The sequence below is a fragment of the Colius striatus genome, chromosome 1 (genome assembly GCF_028858725.1).
Source record: "Colius striatus isolate bColStr4 chromosome 1, bColStr4.1.hap1, whole genome shotgun sequence".
Taxonomy (NCBI): Eukaryota; Metazoa; Chordata; class Aves; order Coliiformes; family Coliidae; genus Colius; species Colius striatus.
In genome coordinates this window covers 153828115-153847487 of record NC_084759.1, presented here as the reverse complement: position 1 = coordinate 153847487, position 19373 = coordinate 153828115, and the positions used below count along the sequence as shown (strand labels likewise).

The 19373-nt window shown below is 39.2% G+C and overlaps 1 protein-coding gene across 12 annotated transcripts in view; it reads right to left on the bottom strand.

The window, feature by feature from the left end:
• TNRC6B (trinucleotide repeat containing adaptor 6B) overlaps nucleotides 1-19373 on the bottom strand; it is a 149285-nt gene that overhangs the window by 25351 nt on the left and 104561 nt on the right. For 11 of the 12 annotated variants that reach the window (XR_009820189.1, XM_062012881.1, XM_062012891.1 and 8 more), the window contains 10 exons: nucleotides 16228-16406; nucleotides 15001-15075; nucleotides 13660-13705; nucleotides 7304-7452; nucleotides 3616-3741; nucleotides 2474-2605; nucleotides 1881-1976; nucleotides 1475-1649; nucleotides 1018-1152; nucleotides 633-809 (listed from right to left, as the gene is read on the bottom strand). Coding sequence is in view for 11 of the 12 variants with exons in the window: in XM_062012881.1 (XP_061868865.1) it covers nucleotides 633-809; nucleotides 1018-1152; nucleotides 1475-1649; nucleotides 1881-1976; nucleotides 2474-2605; nucleotides 3616-3741; nucleotides 7304-7452; nucleotides 13660-13705; nucleotides 15001-15075; nucleotides 16228-16406 (1290 nt within the window). In the remaining variant the exon portion in view is untranslated. The remainder of the gene's footprint in view (nucleotides 1-632; nucleotides 810-1017; nucleotides 1153-1474; nucleotides 1650-1880; nucleotides 1977-2473; nucleotides 2606-3615; nucleotides 3742-7303; nucleotides 7453-13659; nucleotides 13706-15000; nucleotides 15076-16227; nucleotides 16407-19373) is intronic. The other variant, XM_062012912.1, reaches the window with a different exon arrangement.

Sequence of the window (19373 nt, the reverse complement as noted above, 5' to 3'; positions counted from 1 at the left end):
GACGTGAGCAAAGATGAACGCTAACGGCGTTTTTGTTTTGTTGAAACCACAGCAGTGTAGCACACGCGTTGTGTACACATTAGGCCAACATACTGCTGGCAAAAGAAAGCTCTGTGGCCAACAGTGGTTCTTTCTTGTCAACAACTGCTCCTGCTACGTAAAATACACAAGGTCAAGACAAGAGAAGAAAATCCTCTTCCCATTATGACAAGAAACAAGCTTTCACATCTTTTGCTTTCTGATTCCAGGCTACCAATCAGAAATTTTACACCACTTGCCAGCCTTACACAATGCAAATAAGGAATCGAGACAAGAGGAGGAAGCTGGGATGGTGTGTTCCACAGACAAAGTGTTCTCATCAAAATTTCTGCAAGTGTAAAGCCACAAAACAGGAGAATTCACCTAACAAAACCCAAATACTACTCAGCAGTTAGTTCATACTTAGCCCAGCATTTTTTTACTTGAAATTCAACATTTCTGTGTTCTGACTGAATGTGGAAGAAATTAAAAAACTGAGACAGGCCCAACCAAATATTTTCTTTGCCATGGTTACCTTTTTTTTTATGTGATGAGGAAAGGTGCCAGGACATCTACCCTAAGACTAGGACATTACCCCTGCCCTGACGTAGTACCTGGAGGCCAGCTGGCATTGCTGGATTTGCTTCCGATCTTGTTCGTTGGCGGAGATTTGGCAGGTAACCAACTATCACCACTAGGGCCTGTGTGGCCACCTAATGAGTCGCCCTGAATTATGTCGAACTGGTTGTAGGGCGACCCTCCACGAGCTTTTCCAGGGGGCACTATTGCACCTGAAGCATTAAAATAAAACAAAATGATACATTTACACCCAGGAAAGGCTGGAATCTTTCACAGTATGGTATAATAAAGTAAATAATATTTAAGATGTATACTGGTAAGGCATTCACTAACTTGAAGCATAGTTTCAATCTGAGCTGTTTCACCTCTGGTAAGATGATACTGCATAGCAATTCCCAAAATAGCTAGTCCCCTTCTCACCATTTTTGTGTATATTGGCATCTTGTGAAGCCACAGAGGGCAGCCCTTCCATCATAGTCCACTGCTTAAAGCGAGATTCTGTTCCAGTCTCTTTCCCTCCCACCATGCCATAATCCATGCCACTTGAGCCAAAGCCTGTGAAACAAACAAACAAAGCTCCATTGTCGTTCGCTCTCCTCTTTTAGGTTTAAATATCTTCAAACAGGGAGTCACTGTGATCGTAAGAGAGGTAAAAATGTCAACAGCAGCAAACAAAATGTTCAAGAGGTAACTTCCAAATAAGCCTGTTAGGTTGATATCCCACCAAGATTTGTTCTGTTACTTAAGGTTTCCCATACTTAGCACGGCCTTCGCTCCAACGCTTACACATAAAATTAGTCATTTCTAGACCCAGCCATAACTGGCTGATATGGTCACTACTGGTAATGCACCAAATGTCTTTCCATGAAGCACTTACCTGAACCGTATCCAGGTATTTGACCTTTGGTCTGCAAATCTGAGAGACCCACATTCAAAGGATTGGGTACCATGCTGTCTAAATGTGGCTTAGGCCCAACAGGGTGGGATGGTGAATGCTTCATGCCAGGCTGCCTCTGCTGCTGCTGCTGGAGGGCACTCACCATACGAGCAATCTGCAAGCAATGGTAAAAAAATACGAAGATGGCATATCCTCTACTGTAACAGAGAATTCCAGTAAACGTGAAAAACCACTGAGGTGAAAGGGATCCAAGGGATCTTGCTCTCTGAAAAGTGCAAACTGAAGAGAGCAGATGACATTACAAGAGCCAGTGCTGTCTTTGCTGCACACTACATTTTTCCAGCACGCTTTTTACTTTGTATGATTGACAAAAACAGTGCCACACCTGTTGCTCCTGCTGTTGTCGCACAGCTTGAGATAACTTCCTCTGGCTCTGTAACAGCTGCTGCTGCTGCTGCTGCTGCAGGAGGAGCTGACATGCCTGTGAGATAAGTGGGGGTGGGAAGAATGAAAACACAGAGCTCATCAAGGAAAATACAAGTGCCAGGAGCAAACGCCTTGCGCAGACCTTAGGCAAACTGTTTCTCTTTCCACACACTCAAATAAAATGACAATGAATGCATTAGAAGACTGCTACATTCTTCACTTGTTTCTAATTTAACATCATGTAACATTATTACTAGTATCTGCTTTATTACCATCACTATGACCATAACTCTGAGGAATACTTCATTAAAAATTACCAAACAACGGCAGAGACATGGCTTAGAATCATCATTACTAACCTACTGCAGCACTCACAATAATTACAAGGGTCTGTTTAGTTATCTGCTGCCCTCTACCAGGGCTGTGTTTTCCTGTACTACAATCAGGGAATACTGGTACAAAAATTAAAACACAAGTAGAACAAACAAACACAAAACTCTTCCAGTCGGCAATTTGTAAACAGTTTGTCTCACAAGGTTACTATCTACTTACTAATTGAAACTGGGGAATCTGTGGAAGCTGGCTCAGCATGGCAATCTGTTGTGGAGAAAGCTGGGGGCCCATATTGAAAAGACCAGGGTTCAAGCCACTGTTGGGAAACTGTTTGAGCATGGAGGCCGAAACCTGCATGGAAACCAGTTACATACCCTCAAGAAATGCACTGCTATGAGAAAAGACATTCAAGTATTTCTACAAAGGAACAGGTATGACAGCCATCTTAAACAGTGTTCTGGGAAAGACATTACTAACACATCACATTTAAACATGCACAATCTATGACTCGAGCAGAGTGACTACCTCACTTGATTGACAATATACGGTATTACATGTGCAGATGCAGACACACACACAAAGGTTCCTCCCCCAGCCAACTGGTTGCTAGAGACTGCACTAAATTAAAACACTGATATATAGGCAGCTAACCAGTAATCACAGTGCTGCATTATCACACTAAAACGTACTGCTTGACAAGGGAAAGACAGGCATTCAGGCAGTCACTGGAGCAAAGAAACAGTGCCTCACAGAAAGAGTTAATCTCTTCATATGCTGAATAAGCTACAGTAAAAGAGAGGAGTAGGTGGAGAAGAATCCCCCCATTTGTCCCTGCATTATTAGAGAGTTACATAAGTAGAATTCAAGAGAAGCTCCAAAAGTCTTCACCAAATCCAAAGCAAAAGGTAAACTTGTGGATTTAGAGACCCTGAGGTCTTAAGAGTTCTGCAATACAAATGCAATGAGTAAATGCAACTTCATCAGGCCTCTCTTTTAGGGGGATAGGAAGCACAAGACAAGACTGCTTGAAACCTGTCACACTTAAGAGAAAGCTTCACCTTTCACTTTTTGTTTTGTTTTTTTAAAATACTTTGCAAAAGTCAAAGAAAGACACAGAATTCCTGAATCCACTTTGAGGTTTAAAAATACTGGTAGCGAGCATTTATCACCAACTGCCTTGAAATAAGAAAGAAGGCTAATCCTTCTGCACTGAGTTTAAGCACTTCCAACTACAAATTTTACTTCTTTCTTGGCTAGGTTTTTGATTTCTTAACATCAAGACTAAGATGGTAACCTCAATGATGTGCTCTGAAGTCTGCAGCTCTACTTTTACAAGTAATCAGTTACTATAAATTCCTTACCTGGGGAGAAAGAAACTGGGGAGGCACTTGCGCCCGGATATTGGGGGAAGGATTTAGTGGCTGCACTGGTGTGTGCATGCCCCTCGATTGTGCTGTGCTGTTTCCAAACAAACCATGATTGCCACCCTACAAAATTAAAGCAGTAGTGAGAAGACGAATCTTTCAGGATAATGGATTTCTATGCTATTAACTACATTTCAGTAACAATAAGGCTAGTACTGGCTTAAACAGAGTACTCTTAGAATTACTGTGATGTCTGCCCTAAACCAGTAATGTTCTTTCTACCTGGGTTAGAACCGCTGTACTACATTTTTGAGGTGCAGGCTCTTTCTCCTCTACATTGAAGAGTCATGTTTATCCACTTACTTTAAAGCACATGAACTAAGCTGATTTGGTTTAGATTCTGGAAATAGAAACCTTGAGTGCACAAAACATGCTCAAAAAAATATTTCACTGGCTTAAAAGACTGACTCAACAAGAATCTTGGGCCACCGTTTTAGAAGTCAGGTTACTTTTCTGATTAAGTTGTTGAAGTCTCACTCAGAAGCCTATTATTTCCTCTGCAGGCCTTTCACTAACTGAAATTAGAATTCTAAAACTTTATTTTAAATTTTCATTCTGATGTGGATTGGAATGTTATTTTCCTTTTTCCCCACTAAATTCAAAAGCATGAAAATTTTCAAGTGAGAAAAAAAAGAGGGCTTTTTTTCCTTCCAGTGATTTATTTTCTAACACAAGAACTCACGCTGTTTGAGGTGTTTTGTTTGGGGTTTTTTAATGAGAAGTATTTACTGTCGTATAAGCAACTTCTGTAATAATAAACCCTACTGCATGAAAAAGACCAAAGAAAATCTAGGATTATGTTTCATTATTTCAGCTTCTGAGCAGACTGTCTTTATTTGTAACATGTTTCAACAAAAGCCACAGGAAATGTTATGGACAATATCCTACATTAACAGTTGCACGCTGTTGCTTCTAGAAGCTGAGAGCTCATACTCCAAAAGCTCTTTATGTGCCATATTTCTGCCCTTTCACATTCAAGGCCCTCACACTTCCCATCTTCTGCTGCATATCAGGATGTCTATGATCCTCAGAAACCTGGTATTCTGAACGGTACATCTTCCACTCCTAGGTCATCATTCTCTGTTCTCTCTCCCTGTGCCAGCACTGCTGTACCCAACATAAATTCATCATTCTTCAAAACAGACTGTGCAGGCCTTCTCCAAAACCCTTCCTTCCCTTATATATCTGGGTTTCATAAGCTTCGCCTCCCTTCTACTCTAACACTGTGCATCCTCCACTATCCTTTTGCTAAAACAAAAGTCTCGCATGCTGCTTCTATACTTGCAACATTATGGATTGGCTCATTCATCTGCATCACGCTTCCCTTCTTTAATGTATCTTCTCTTTCAGGAGTAACTCAAGATGTCATACTAAGCACACGGGAAGATAAACAAAAACCTCAAAGAGACAAAAGAGTTTTTATTCTGGAAAGGACCGAGGTTAACTAAACATTAAAATTTTTGAGAGGCTTGAAGCTGCAGCTATACTTTCAGCCCTCACTAAAGCTCAACAGAGCTCTGCACAGTAAATCCAAGAACGAGCCTGCAAATTTTGGACTTAATCTGATGTTCAACACCGATTGTGTCACGTAGAAACAGAAAGACAACACAAAGAAACACCGTCATGTTGAGTATGTGACTACATAAGCTAGTCTGGTAACAATATTTAGATTCTATTCTTTCATTTCTTAGTGTTCCTTAAACATTTTCTTAAGAGTTAGAAATTCTTCTAAATGGCAGTTAACCACTTAATTTCTTCCTGATTGTTCTCCCTTATAGAAAACAAAAATGCTGCTATATCAAGAGCTTCTAAAGGCTGTCAAATTAATCCTTCCTTCAGGCTGTGGGGAAGGGAGAAGGAAATGGGCACAATACAAAATGACTGTGATTTTTCAAAGGTATGTTTCTACCTACAAGGTCATCGGGTGGAAGTGAGGCAAATCAAAAGCCTCTAACTGGGTTTTAAAACAGCAATTAAAATCTAGAAGGTTGACCCTAACGTAATGACTTCCAAAAAGCACATCTATCTGCTGCCGCACTGTGATTCAGGAAGTAAGAGGCCAACAAAAACAGATGGAATACACCTTGATGATGGAAACCAAAGTGGATTGATTCTCAATGGCCTGATATAGCTGAAATTTCCATTATTTCCATTAACAATGCTAATTTATTTAGTAGGAAAACAAATGCAAGCAACCAACTAACCAGGATTAAGCCCAGGTTGCAGCCTTATAACAATGCATCTTATAAGGTGGCCTGCTTACTTGTCTAGCAGCGAAGTTTTGGGGACTGAGCCCTGAGCCGATTGCCCCAAGGCCGACGTTGGATAGTGTGGAACCAGAGGGAGACAGCTTGTAGCTGGGAGAAGGGGAGAAGGGAGAGCAGGGAGCCTCATCCCCAAGGCACCCATCTTGATTGGAGAAAGGCAAAGTCAGCTGAAGCAGCAGTTAGCCAACAGCAGGAGTTGGTTAGTGAAGCAACACAATGCAAGAGGAGAGAAAGAGGGATGGTAAGTGACTAGGAAGAAGCAGAGTTAATTTGTAATAGCAATTACAAGGACAAAACTTCTGACTTGAATGATCACTTGACACATAAGATTTTGGTCCAAGGAGATAATGAATAATTTCCTAAAGATTTCTTTTAAAAAATACATATTGAACTCTCACGAAGGTCATTTTGGACTGTGACTGTTGCCACTACAGAAACAAAGAAATCTTGAATTAATTCCTAACGTTTGCACACACCTACAGACATAATTTGTTAGGAATGCAGTCAGTAGCTTTGCTACTGGTATTTATTAATTAGGCCACCAGAGGGAGTTGACAAAACTGGTTTTTGGCCTGTTATACCAAAATGGAGGAGTTAAAATTTCTTTTGACAGTAACATGCCTTCGCAATTTTAAACCCAAGTTTCTTTTCCATTTTACACGGAATAAACTTAAACTGCATTAAAAAAACCCACCCTAATGCATTCTGAATCTATTGGACACTCTCCAGTTAATAATGAGAAGCAATTAATGTTTGATACCAACAGTGAAAGCTTCTATTTAAAATAAGGAAGAATATGAAAGAAATGCTACCGTAACATACAACAGACGTCACAGAGAAACAGGTATCAAACAGAAGCTTACAGTACACGAACATACAGCGGAAGGGGGTTGTGGAATTTAGGAAAGGTTCTTCCAATAAAGGATAAGACATGAAAGCAGAAAGAATTTGGAAGACTGTGATTACTTATGTTTACTTAGATCTAAACCCATTTTTTACAGTAGATGATTGCAGTCAGTAGCCAAAAGAATCACTGTGATGAAACCTATAACAAATTTCTTTGCTACCAGTAGTTTATACATTCAAGAAAAACAAAAGAATTCCTTTCCGTCCATATTAAGAGCAGACTGTTCTAGAATAAAAAGCCTTACTCTCCCCAGACAATTTAGTTGGTCTATGCACACCTGACACCCGTTTTATATACACATTCATTCTACAAACATAACCTCCCCACACTTTTTAGTATTGAGTTTGTCCAAGGTGACTGAATTTTTAGCACTTCCAGAGGAGGAGGAAGGTAAAAACTGGGACCTTGAACATAGAGATTGTATTAATTTATCTCAAGATATTTCTCTTACCTTCTCAAAGTAAGGCCCGCTATCTGTGGTTCCCATGTCTTTGGAATTAGGTGGACGGAATCCAGATCGATCCTTTCTCATCATGTCATTAAAATCCCCAAGATTCATGGCTCGTTTATCTACTTCAAACTTCTTATCTGGGAGACCACCTGTAAAAAACAGAAGAGAGAAGACAAAATTGGTGCAAATAATCTCTATCATGTTTCATTACAGCCAAAGAAAGTATCTTTAAGATGAGGGTATCAATTAGATCTGACTCACAATTTAGCATAGCTACAGTTGCCACCAGAAGTGCCGAAAAATTAAAGAAGGAAGACTGGACAAGCCAATTGTTCATTTTCAGGCCCAGACAAACCACTTTTAGTTTTGTGTGAAGTATTTCTCACAGCTTATGTACAGATATAAACATATCTAGGTGGACCTCCTTCTGCAGGGGGGTTGGACTAGATGATCTCTAAAGGTCCCTACCAACACCTACCATTCCACGATGCAGCAGTCTAGTTCAACTAATGATATTAATTTATACAAAATTCCCCATGTCTTCCAAAACTCACAGTGCTATTTACTAGTATTCGGTATCTACAGAGACACCATTATTTAAGCTCTCCATATATTGTATGGTTTTGGGATTGAGAAAGAGTTCTCAAGCTGCAAAACCACGCACATAATTTGATCACAACTCTCCTACAGTCATGTGAACTTAACTCTTGAACACCACAGATCTGGTACAGCCTAACTTCCAGACAGGCAACTCATATCCCTCAGCCTGTATGTAACAGTTACACAACCGGTAACACTTTTCCAACACCATTCCCCAACCCCAGTCTCCTGACATTGTTCAGCGAGTAATCTGGTAGAACACAAGGAAGAGATGCTAATAAGACATGTAAAATACAAACTGTAACATCCACAGTGAACAAGACACATTTCTCTACAAGCTTTGCATCAACAAAGTGCTGACTGAGGAAAGTTTTCTACCTCACATACTCAACCTGCTGCCAAAGAACATTTTTTTGGTCATATTTGTCACCTGTAACTGAACGCCTGCATAATTATTACATTTAAGTGGATGGAAAACATTTTCCTTTTAAACTACGGACAATATGATAGGAATGAGCTTTACTTTTATTTTTAGTTTTAAATAATTTCATGAAACAGTACAGAAGACCTAAGAACAGTGTAAAAAAGCTGTTACCAGAGTTAATAAAAATCTATATCAAAGGAAGTTGGCAAGATATGCTACCCTACCACTGACAAAGCTCGAGTCTTTGTGAAACAGAGCAGATAGTTAAATGCACTAGTACCTTCAAAACACCTACTTACCTGTTCCTCAAAAAAGATTCACAGAGCCAACATCTCTTCTTCATATCCGATCACAAACTATTAGTGTTCAATGGTATGTTACTGCTGAGAACTTACGAAACCAACCACTAATTACATGGGCTTTTCTTGCTGGCACAGCTTGCGAAGTTGATCCAGCTTCATCCTCTCAGATGCCTTCAATATTATTTATCACAAAAACACTGGACATGTCACCAACATATCTTGGCTTGTAACTGGAGTCACTCTGACCTGGATGAGCTCCTCCCTTTCTAACATCCTAGAAAACTAGAACTGGCTCTGCAAGATCAGTCACATAAAATGTCTCCTACATCTCAATCCTGTCAACTTCTACACATCTAGTTGCTACATATAGTGCTAACAATGCACAACCAAAAGGCTTCTGTGCTTTAATTCTGGACAGGAAGCCCTGTCCATTAGCTGCTTGAAAAAGAAACTGAAACCAAACAGAGCTGCATCGCCACTACCTGAAATGAAACTGAATCAACGCCAACACAAGATGACCAAGATGCAGAAACACCTTTCTGCCTCTTCAGTTTTCCTGACGATCCAGCTAACTCCTCAAATGTTACTGAATGGTGCCTTGTAAAATGGCTTGTTAAGTAACATGTAGACCATTAAATAGCACCTCTAAAGGCTTCAAGCTTAGATATGCATGTCACTTAAGGCTTCACCTCAATATAAACAAAGCCTTACTAAGAAAGACAACAGCATTCATTTATTCCGTACACAGAAAATCCGATTGCAGTCCTGAAACCTGTTGTGTGAGTCTGTCTTTTGCACTTGCCAGCAACAGCTATAAATAATGCAGGTGGCAGAAGACTAGCTTTACCTTACATAGTACAAGAAGATTGTTAATACCTGAAAAGTTTTAATTTTGCCCTCTGCAGCAGGCAAGAACACTTATGCATGACTAAGTATGAAGTCCCAAATCCTCTACATGGAGAAATGTAGAACAGTTTAATGAACACACTAGACTTGAAGAAGTCCAAACATCTTCATACAAACAACATGCCCACCATCTCCTGGATTTTTCCCACTGAAAAACGCAACATGAAACAAAAACTTGGAAGACGATATTCCTGCCCTAGTGAGGAGAAAACCCCTATGAAATAGTCTCTCCCACAACATTCACACAGCTCAAAAGGGAAAAAAAAAGGATTCTAGACAAAGAAAATTACAGAATGCAATCCTCTGCTGAGAGATACGAGACAGAAACTGCTGTTGGGCAGTTACCTCAAACATTTGCAAACAAGAGACTCGATGTGATAATAATACATCCATCCAGTGGGGCGATTCAAATCGAGAGTAAAAACCCCAAAACACTTAAAATACATTTTCTATGTATGTCACAAAATCAAAAACATTTTTAAAGACTCTGGTTTTACACCTTTGCCATAAATTTCCATCATTCATGCCTATGGAGCAAAGATATGTACTTAGATATGGAGATGTTGCATCAGAATGCTAAATGGGGTTATGGCTTTGGAACATCTACAACAGACAGCTGTATGAATTAGAATTTGAATCAATAGAAATTGAAAACTAATTTCCCAGTCTTTACAGATGATTTGAAAATTCCGTGATCTGCAGAGCACGACTGGTTGTCAAACAGGAAAATATAATACATTAAGTGGTTCTGACAAGCTGCTTACTGCAGCAAACTTCATGCCTTAGGACTTACAAACTAAGAGACATTTCAATGGGAAAAATAAGTTGTATCATATTTTTGTAGTAAAACAAGCAATCCATTGGAAGTATCTGACAGGGGAAAAAAAAGGGGAAGTTGACCTGCCTCAGGCATGCTACTGATACATCTCTTTTCTGTCTTGGTCAGTAAACAAAAGTGTGACTCCAACACTTGGCAATAAAAGCAATACATTTTTTCAAACAAGGAGATGAAGACCAATACTGCAAGAATTACTTATTGACAATCAGACCTTTTTTAACAATTTATGATGATCACAGTCAAGGTGCTCTGTGCGTAACAAAGTTTTCTTTGACATGTGTGGTCTCCAAGCACAAATTTAACTCTTGAGATCAACGTGCATTTACTCATAAAATTGGAAAATAGAATGCTATCTATATATCTCCATATCTATCTATCTATATATAGTGCTAACTAGAGTTACCAAGTTAGGACAACCTGGTATGATGTAATCCGGACTGAAAACCAGCTGAAGGACAAGTCTACCTCTGAAGTAAATCCATCTTTTAAAGCTTGGAAGCAGAGAATAGTTGACCAGAACAGCTTAATTGTTTTTCACAAGCAACTGCCGTAAGCAACAAGAGCAGAAACGTTATGTAGAGAAGTACCAGAAAAGCCCCAGGAAAATCTGCTGGATTCTTAGTCTTTGAAATAGAATACAAACCATAATAAATGCCTCAAGGATGCCACCATTGACAGACACACTAAACTGAAGTGCAATGTATCAAGAGCAAGTGTGAAACCTTTCTGCACCATTTCACAGGATATTCTGTCAGCCATCTTTCCTCAGACGGTCTGATGGCCTTAAGGTCCTTGAGTTTCATTTGGAGATAAAGAACTGAGACAGCTATAATCATCACAATCCAGGCTACCATCCTCTTCATTTGTATCTTCTTAGGCCTGTTCTTTAACAGCAGCACCTCTAGACAGGTCAGAATTGAATATGAAAGGTGACAATTTAAGTTTCTCTAAAGACCTTCTAGATGGAGAAGATGCTATCAGAGGCTGAATTCTAGAGAGGCTGTATGAGGCCAAAGCAGAGATACCAAAAAATTCTGCTGCCTTCCCAAAAACTGTGTTGTGCTATATAAATGCATGTTTAGCACCTCTTATTGGGAACCTTAACTATTCAGAAGAAGAAAGCAGTTTTGGGGAAAATGAACTACTTAATCCTCTATGAAGTGTGAGACACATCCTAAGAATGTAATGGGATTCTAAACTAACAGATGTTGCAGCTATTTGGATTGCATCAGTATACCAGATTTGGTGTTGATATTCGATGCAAACAGGTCTTGACTACCACAACTTTACCTTGGGTACTAACAAAGATTAACAGATCTTCCCAATAAAAGAAGTATTTTTGCTTGGGAAAATCCTGACTACATCACCATGCATGATGCTACAACAGTGACATACGGCCACTGTATCAGAAGGACAGAAGACACTTTAGAAGAAGTATCTACTATTAAATTACTTTCTATGGCAGGGGGAATACATCAGACTAATCAACCATCTTGACATATGTGAAGACATAAAACCGAGGGTGGTGTTTATCTGACAGTTGAACAAACAGCTCTTGCTGCTGTGTCCTTCCCTACTGTCACTATCTGATGTTTAGACAGGAGAAATAAAAAAAACCAAGGAATGACACAACCCAAAAGTTGCCACAAAGACAGGATCCAACACACCATGCACTTGCTGTTGAAAGTGAAATTACTTAGCACACAGTCAAGTCACAGACCTGAAAACTTTTAACTTCTTTGGCATGTGATTCCTCAGAAGTAGATTCCATCCTTTATGTTGGATATGGCCAACTTGTGTCACGGACCCCACCATCTTCCAGCTTACAGTAAGGAATTTCAGAACATATTTTGAAACTAACTGTACTTGACTTACAAACACCAATTTTACTCGATGCAGAGATCCCACAGACTTGACCAGACATAGAACTACTTTTGCTGATGGTTCCTCAGAGATACCATCACAGGATCACTGTTAAGTAATTAAATTGGTAGTCTCTTACAGGAAATTTAGAACCCCGAGCAGCATCAGCCTTGATTCCCAGTCAATCGCATCCTCTAGCCAGCCATCTCCTTCTTACCAAGTCCTTTCTGTCCTTTCATCAGTACTTTGTGCCATGTCTCAGCTGAGGCAGACACTTCTGCTATTACGCAGAAGTAGCTGGAAACAAGCATCTTGGTACCAGATGTTTTTAAACACCAAAGAAGTAAAACTGTTACTGTGTAATAGTCATACTGTATGTCTCAGGGCTAATCACATGAGAGTCCCAAACCATGGTATCCACATCTTCTGAACAAACTTGATTTGCACTGATAACAGGGACTCCTTCCAGACACAGAACCAGTACATACATGCTTCTCTGGAGCTCACAGTCTTCACAGGAAAGTCACTGTTCTAAATGAGAACTACTTGTGCTTTTGACATTGTAACTGTGAGGAATGAGGCTGCTGTGTAGTCCTAACAGCTACAGAAAATTATTGTTGGGTTTTTACAGTAGCAGTGTCTTAAGTGGGCTAGAAGATCTATCTTTTTAACCAAGGATATGAAGTGATCTCCCTGCTTCTGTACATTTTGAAGAATCAAAATCTGAACAGAACTAGTCTCTAGAACAGGAAAGAAACCCTCTTCCCTCTTATAAGTACCAAATACTACCCTGTACAAATTTTTAGCCTTACAGCCTAGCCTTCAAAGACTTGACAACAAGTAAAATAAACAATGGCCAATATTCAGAGACAATCTGGAAAAGAACAGGATGCAAAATTGAATCTGTTTTCAAGATAAAGAAATAACTCTGTGAGAGTTCACTAGTTAATTTGCCAAAGAATAAAGCCATGACAAAGGTTATCAAATGGGATTTATCTAAGTGGTCAATTCCAACTCTTATTTACAATAGTGTTCTCCACACAGCCTCACCCACCTAAGCTATGTACTATTTGTGGTGAGGCTATCGAGAGTGAAAAATCTAGTCCTACTGAGCAGTAACTTGTAATAGCCTGAGGCAAGCAATTGAAGAAATCACCGATAAAAGATATTCTTTTCCCTCACATGTCCTTTCCACAAGTTATAGCTCTGTTCTATACAGGTATACATCGCAATCCTGTATACTAGCATCATCTATGTAACTACTCAAAACCTACAGCCAAGACACTGAATGCTACAACTCTGTCTTTCTCTCATGAGTGCTAATAGCATGGATGAAACCTTTCCCAAGTACAGCACGTCATCCACGTAAAAATAATGCACAAAATCTCATATTTCAAATGCATTTGAACTGAATTATACGTACCTACTGACAAGTCCATCTTACTGCCTGGAATGTCCTCAGTTTGACTCTGAGGGAGGGAAAAAGAATAAATCAGTTTTGACATCTATGAAATGCTGAGGAATGCTTCAGAAAACAGCCCTTGAGGGTTAAAGGTAGAAATTAAGAAAGATCATGCTTGTGCCAACAGAAGTTCTATTTTAAATTAAAAACAAACACAAGGATTCCTGATCTCTCCCTGGACACACCTCACCTCAACCCCCTAATGCTGTGTCTGGTGAGTTTTCCTATATAAAACCAGACATATGAGACACAAAAAGATGGATAGACAGCTGCTTTGAGCAATGAACCTCTGGTCTCATGTTCCAGTGGTGAGAGATGAAACACTGAAAACAGTGGCCAAAACGATAGCTTATCCTCATGACCTGTCAAGTCATCACATCTTGACATGTGCTGCCAAGTTATTCTTCAGTTGGCAGTCTGGGACAGGGTGTTCCCATAGCTTTCAGAAGCATCTACTGTCTAGCAGACCCGATTTAAACTCGAGAGCCAAGAGGCACTACAAACTAATCCTAGTCACGTCAGTGACAGTTTGTGCAGCCCAGGGCTTCTCAGAGAACCTTTGTGTTATTGTCTTTCACTAGCCCGCGTTACGTTCTATTCCTGCTTCACAGGATGACAGTTGGTACAGTATTCTCTAAAGCGTTTTACAAATTGTGTCAGAAGTTCTTTATAAACTTTTATATGTAACAATTTTTCAAGTATTTCCCTGCAGTTCTGGCTTTTCTCCCCATTATGTGCTGTTTATTTACTCACTTTACCAATCAATCTTTAAGTACTGATTAACAATGAGCTCTTTTTGTTCTAAAAAGACCCTGCTGCACGGCATTATAAAATATAAACAGCCAAGATGAGACACAGGGTTGTACATCTCCTTTGCTGATAGGTGGCTGAGATTCAGGATGAATAGCCCTGGACTAATCACAGATATCTGACACCACAGCCAGCAGGTGCTGAGCCCTCTACGTTTAGTGCTCTAAAGAGCGTGTCATGAAAATAAATATACACCCCCCACTCTCACTCAAATTTTACTGTTTGCAAGGAAATTTGCCTCCTCAGAATAACAACTGTCATAAAGGAACTTCAAAAAGTCAAAGCAGATTTTGGCTGTTTTTTAAGAAGATGTTCTCAATAGCAAGGAAGATTTGAATACCTGGCTACTACAGGCATTATAATCTACACACCAGTATAGCAAACATAGATAAAGAAGCTGTTACACACTGTGATCTTTTGACTGATTTAAAGTTTACTGCTTTTTTACAAAGTTGGATTTTGTATTTAAAAAAAAAAAATATATATACTTACTAGCAAGCCCATATTTGAAAACTGTTTGGATAAAGGGTTCATCCACGAATCACTATTTCCTCCTTTTAATGCACACTGAAGGGAAAACAAAGAAAACAATTTAAAAGTAATTTCTTGATTTCCTAAATTCTGTTTTATACTCGATATGCACAAGTGGTGAATGCAAATCCTAGTATCAGAGAAATTAATATCCAGAACAAATTACTCCCAACTTTCTGTGTGGTTGGAAACATTTAAAAATACTGTTTTCTTCTTTTCTCTCTCATAACATTGTTCATTGTTATGTATACCACCTGGATGAACACTTGTAGCGCAGTATGTTTATCACACTTTCAGTTTCATTCTGAGATCTGAAAAGCTGCGTGAACATTACTTATTTTTTCTCCTCTGTTACAGTTTAAAACACTCTTTCCCACGTATAGAGGTAGACTTCTCCCTTGGCTTTCTTCCCTTTGGAACGGGGTTTCTCTTACATGGGCACTGTGCTGACCTGGCTCTCTTTGGCCTTACTGTAATTTAAAGGTGATAAAAATCCAAACTGAACGCAGCTCAATGGAAAATTTTTTGAACAGTCACTTCAGTGGTTAAAATTTAAAAAGTTTTAAGTGAGAAAGAAGTCAATGAGAATCATTTTTGCATAACAGTACTTGCCCTTTTAGTCTGCCTTATCTGACTATACATAGACAAAGCATAGTCCTTCCAGTACTAATACAGCACCAAGTACTACTGTACCAGAGAACTGTAATGCAAACAAGCCTTAGAAAGCAATTTACTCAGGACTATAGCCAAGGTCAAAGGTCAGTAACAACAAACACAAGTCAGATCTAAATCCAACAGTCAGTAGAAATAAGAAGTGCATCTGCCAAAGGAGCTGTGGAATCCAAACTTCAGCAGGCTATGCAACAGCAGCAGGCTAACACAAAAAGATGCGTCAACAAGAACAGAGCAATAGCCTTGGGACACTTTTTGTTCACTTACATTTAGTAACGGCTCTGCTGCTTACATACTAAAAGAATTTGACACTTACTCGCAGATTTATTAGTCACAACAGGTGTAATACATTAAAAGAAATCCAGAAACATGACTTTTTTTATGCTGTTCTAATAGGTACCTTTCTAGCTGAATTCTGTAATATCTTTTTAAGAGAAGAACTATTATAATGCCCTAACAGATCAGTCATATTGCTTTCAGACAATACAGCAGATATGAATCATTCCAGCATTTTACCTTCATTTGTGTTTTCTTTCCTCCTTGCCCCCAGCTTGTTGAGTTGTGGGAGGAACTGCTTCCCTGAGAGCCTGCTGTGTTCCAGACTCCTCCCTCCTCCTCCTCTTCCCAGCTGGAATGTCTTGTTCCTGTCACTGGCCCATCACTCTCTCCCCAGCCATCTTGCATAGATTTAGAACCTTTAGGAAGAGATAAAAAGCTCAAGAGCTGTCTACAATACCATGCAGCTGGTGATTTGACACTGCAAGATTATCTGAGATCATCAGAACCCCTAAGGAGTGAGAGGGGGAAAAAAAAAAGTGTCTTCATTTTAACAGCTGTAAAAGCTTGTGCATGAATCCCCAAACCCAAGAGATTTGACATCATATTAGCAAGGTATGTTTTGCAACTATTTTAAAGCAATGTCAAACCCTTAAAGATATAATAACCATAGGGACCTCTTCTCTTAAACAGACACAGCTGCATTTGGATTTCTTTAAAAGACAACCTATTATTTTTTAGTGTATATTAAAGCCTTCAGAACCCTTTGTTTTTAACAGTCTTTTGCCTTCCTTCAGAACCTTAGCATTTCCCTCACATGAAACCCTTCACAAAATTATAGAAACAAAGAAAACAAACAAAACCAGTTCCATGTGAAAAAATCCTCCTCAATTTGAATTTCTGTTCTCAACAATGCCACTGAAGAGATTTAGTAGCAGTGCTGTTCAAGTAGTTACACCATTCCTACATTCTCTTCATCAGTTTTGACTAAGTACTTCTCCCTGTTGGCTTCTTTTTTTGCAGTTACTTTCTAGCAACAGCTGTCAAGCAACTTAGAATTCCAACCTCTACTAATGAGCCAACAAAAGCTCAAATCCTCATTTTATCCACTGACCAACTTTTCTCCTTCCTGCTGTAACTTCTTCTGCATTTTTATTCCCTCAAAACAGATTTCCATCATCACCACCTTTTTGGTAACTAATTTTTCAGTGGTTGGGAGTTTGAGTGTGGAAATCAGGGATAAGGATGTTAATACACATAGGAGAACATCTGAATATAAAAAACAGGCAGGAACTGTAATTAGTCTATCAAGGGGAACTCTACCTTGATCGTGCTGAAAATAAAAATAAGTACAGCAGTATTTTGTGGCAGTTTAAGAGCTGCCTTAAAATCCACAACTCAGATACCTCAGGTCACACAGGAATATGTTCAAGTGGATTTTGAAGACCTCCAGAGAAGGAGACTCCACACCCTCCCTGGGCAGCCTGTGCCAGGGCTCCCTCACCCTTACGGTAAAGAAGTTTTTCCCTTATGTTTATGGTTTCAACTGCATGACTGCAGATTATTTTTTCTGCATTGACAGCTCTCAGGTCTGAGATTCTTGAATATGGATCTGGACAGTGATGTAAAGATGACTTGTCTGTAGGATTCCACTTAATTTTCTGCATTTATTCAGTGAGGAGGCACAAACAGCTATGGTAAGCAAAGGAAACTTTAAAGATAAGGACAAAATAACGATGCTACAGAAAGATGGATTTATTCGTACTTCTGCCAGAGAATTCCTGCGCAATACTAGCAAAGCTACATCAATCCAAGTGTTTTTTAAGCAGGTGGGTACAGATCTATGCTTCCCTTCTTTGGCTCTAAGCTGCTGTTTTCCAGTCATTGCTAGTCTACATTTCCTGCCCTTACCTTCAACCATAAATTATGCCTCTGCAGGCTCTTTGTCCCAATTTCTTCTTCCAACTTATTCAAGACATTGAATATATCCCCTTACTCTACTAAATCCAGTAGCTTTCTTCTTCATTCCTTCTGGGTGCCAATTAGAAAGGAGTTGAGAGAGCAGTCATAGAACACAGGAGAATGAAGATCTTAGCTATTAACACTGGTGACCTACCACATCCCAACCTGAAACAGCCGTCACAGAGAAACTCACTACATTTTGCTCCTCTAGAGCTGAGGATACCTTACAGATGAAACAGCACACACGCTGTAGCTTTTCTGTTACACCACACATGCAGATCAGTTTGGATAAGCAAGTGACCACACATAGTCTTTAAAGACTTTCTTAAGTATTAATTTGCAGATGGATCATTAGCATTTCAGAGGCTCTTACTTTGGTCATATTTAGGTGGCTTTTTACAGATGAAAGAAGAGATTCATTTAAAAAAAAAGTCTGGCATCTAGAAAACAGCCAAGTCTGTGTGGCAGGCACAGCACGCACTACAGTCATCCATGAAAGGCTGCTATAATGTTAACATCGGGGAAGCAATGCTTTTCTCCCAGTCTTGCTTCCTAAATGGCCCAACTATTTAATTGGAGGTGAGAGGATGGGAGACTGACTCAAAAGAATATAATCTGTACGAAGCATTTCATTCCAAACAATTACATGTTGCAAAAGCAACTTATAACTGGAAATAGTTTTACAGCAGGTATCATCAGTCATGTTCAGTAACAGTCATGTATTTTCAGTAGCTCCCACCGGAAACTTCATATCCAAAAGTTATTGGCTTTGGCTATGACATTGCTATGTTTTATCAGCAGGTGATTGCTTTTGCTTGTTCTAATAGAGAAATAAAAACTTTGCCAACAGCTTACATCAGCAGGAATAATTTCAACAAAAACAGAACTCCTAACACAGCAAGATTTTAACTTCAAAGTAATTTTTTTTTTAAAGATTTCAACAACATCTCATTCATGAAGAACACAGCTGCAGGCAGGTAATATTCCCAAAATCTATTTAGGTTCAACCACAAAAGAATGGTCAGATCTTAGAGCTACAATTTTCCACACTCCTGCAATTCAAAAAAAAAAAAAAAAAAGGAAAAAAGAATTCCATTGCATTTTCAAGGCACAGATTACCATGTCATGGCCTCCACAGTTAAATCTGTCTATACTGTGCACTCCTTTTCCTGACAGGATCAGGAAAAATGATTTATCATGTAACAAGTTGATATGCTAAGTAACAAGTGGACAGCCAGAGAAGAAAAGACATTTTGAGAAAAAGATACATTTCCTCACTCAGAGTCTCTTAATGCTTTGACAACTCCACAGATTGGAGTTGCCCATTTAACTGCTTAGTTGAGCAATTTTTCATTACCTTAAAAGCCAAAGTTCCAGTCACTTGTAAGTACTTAATCACTCATCCATCAAAACCTTACATGACA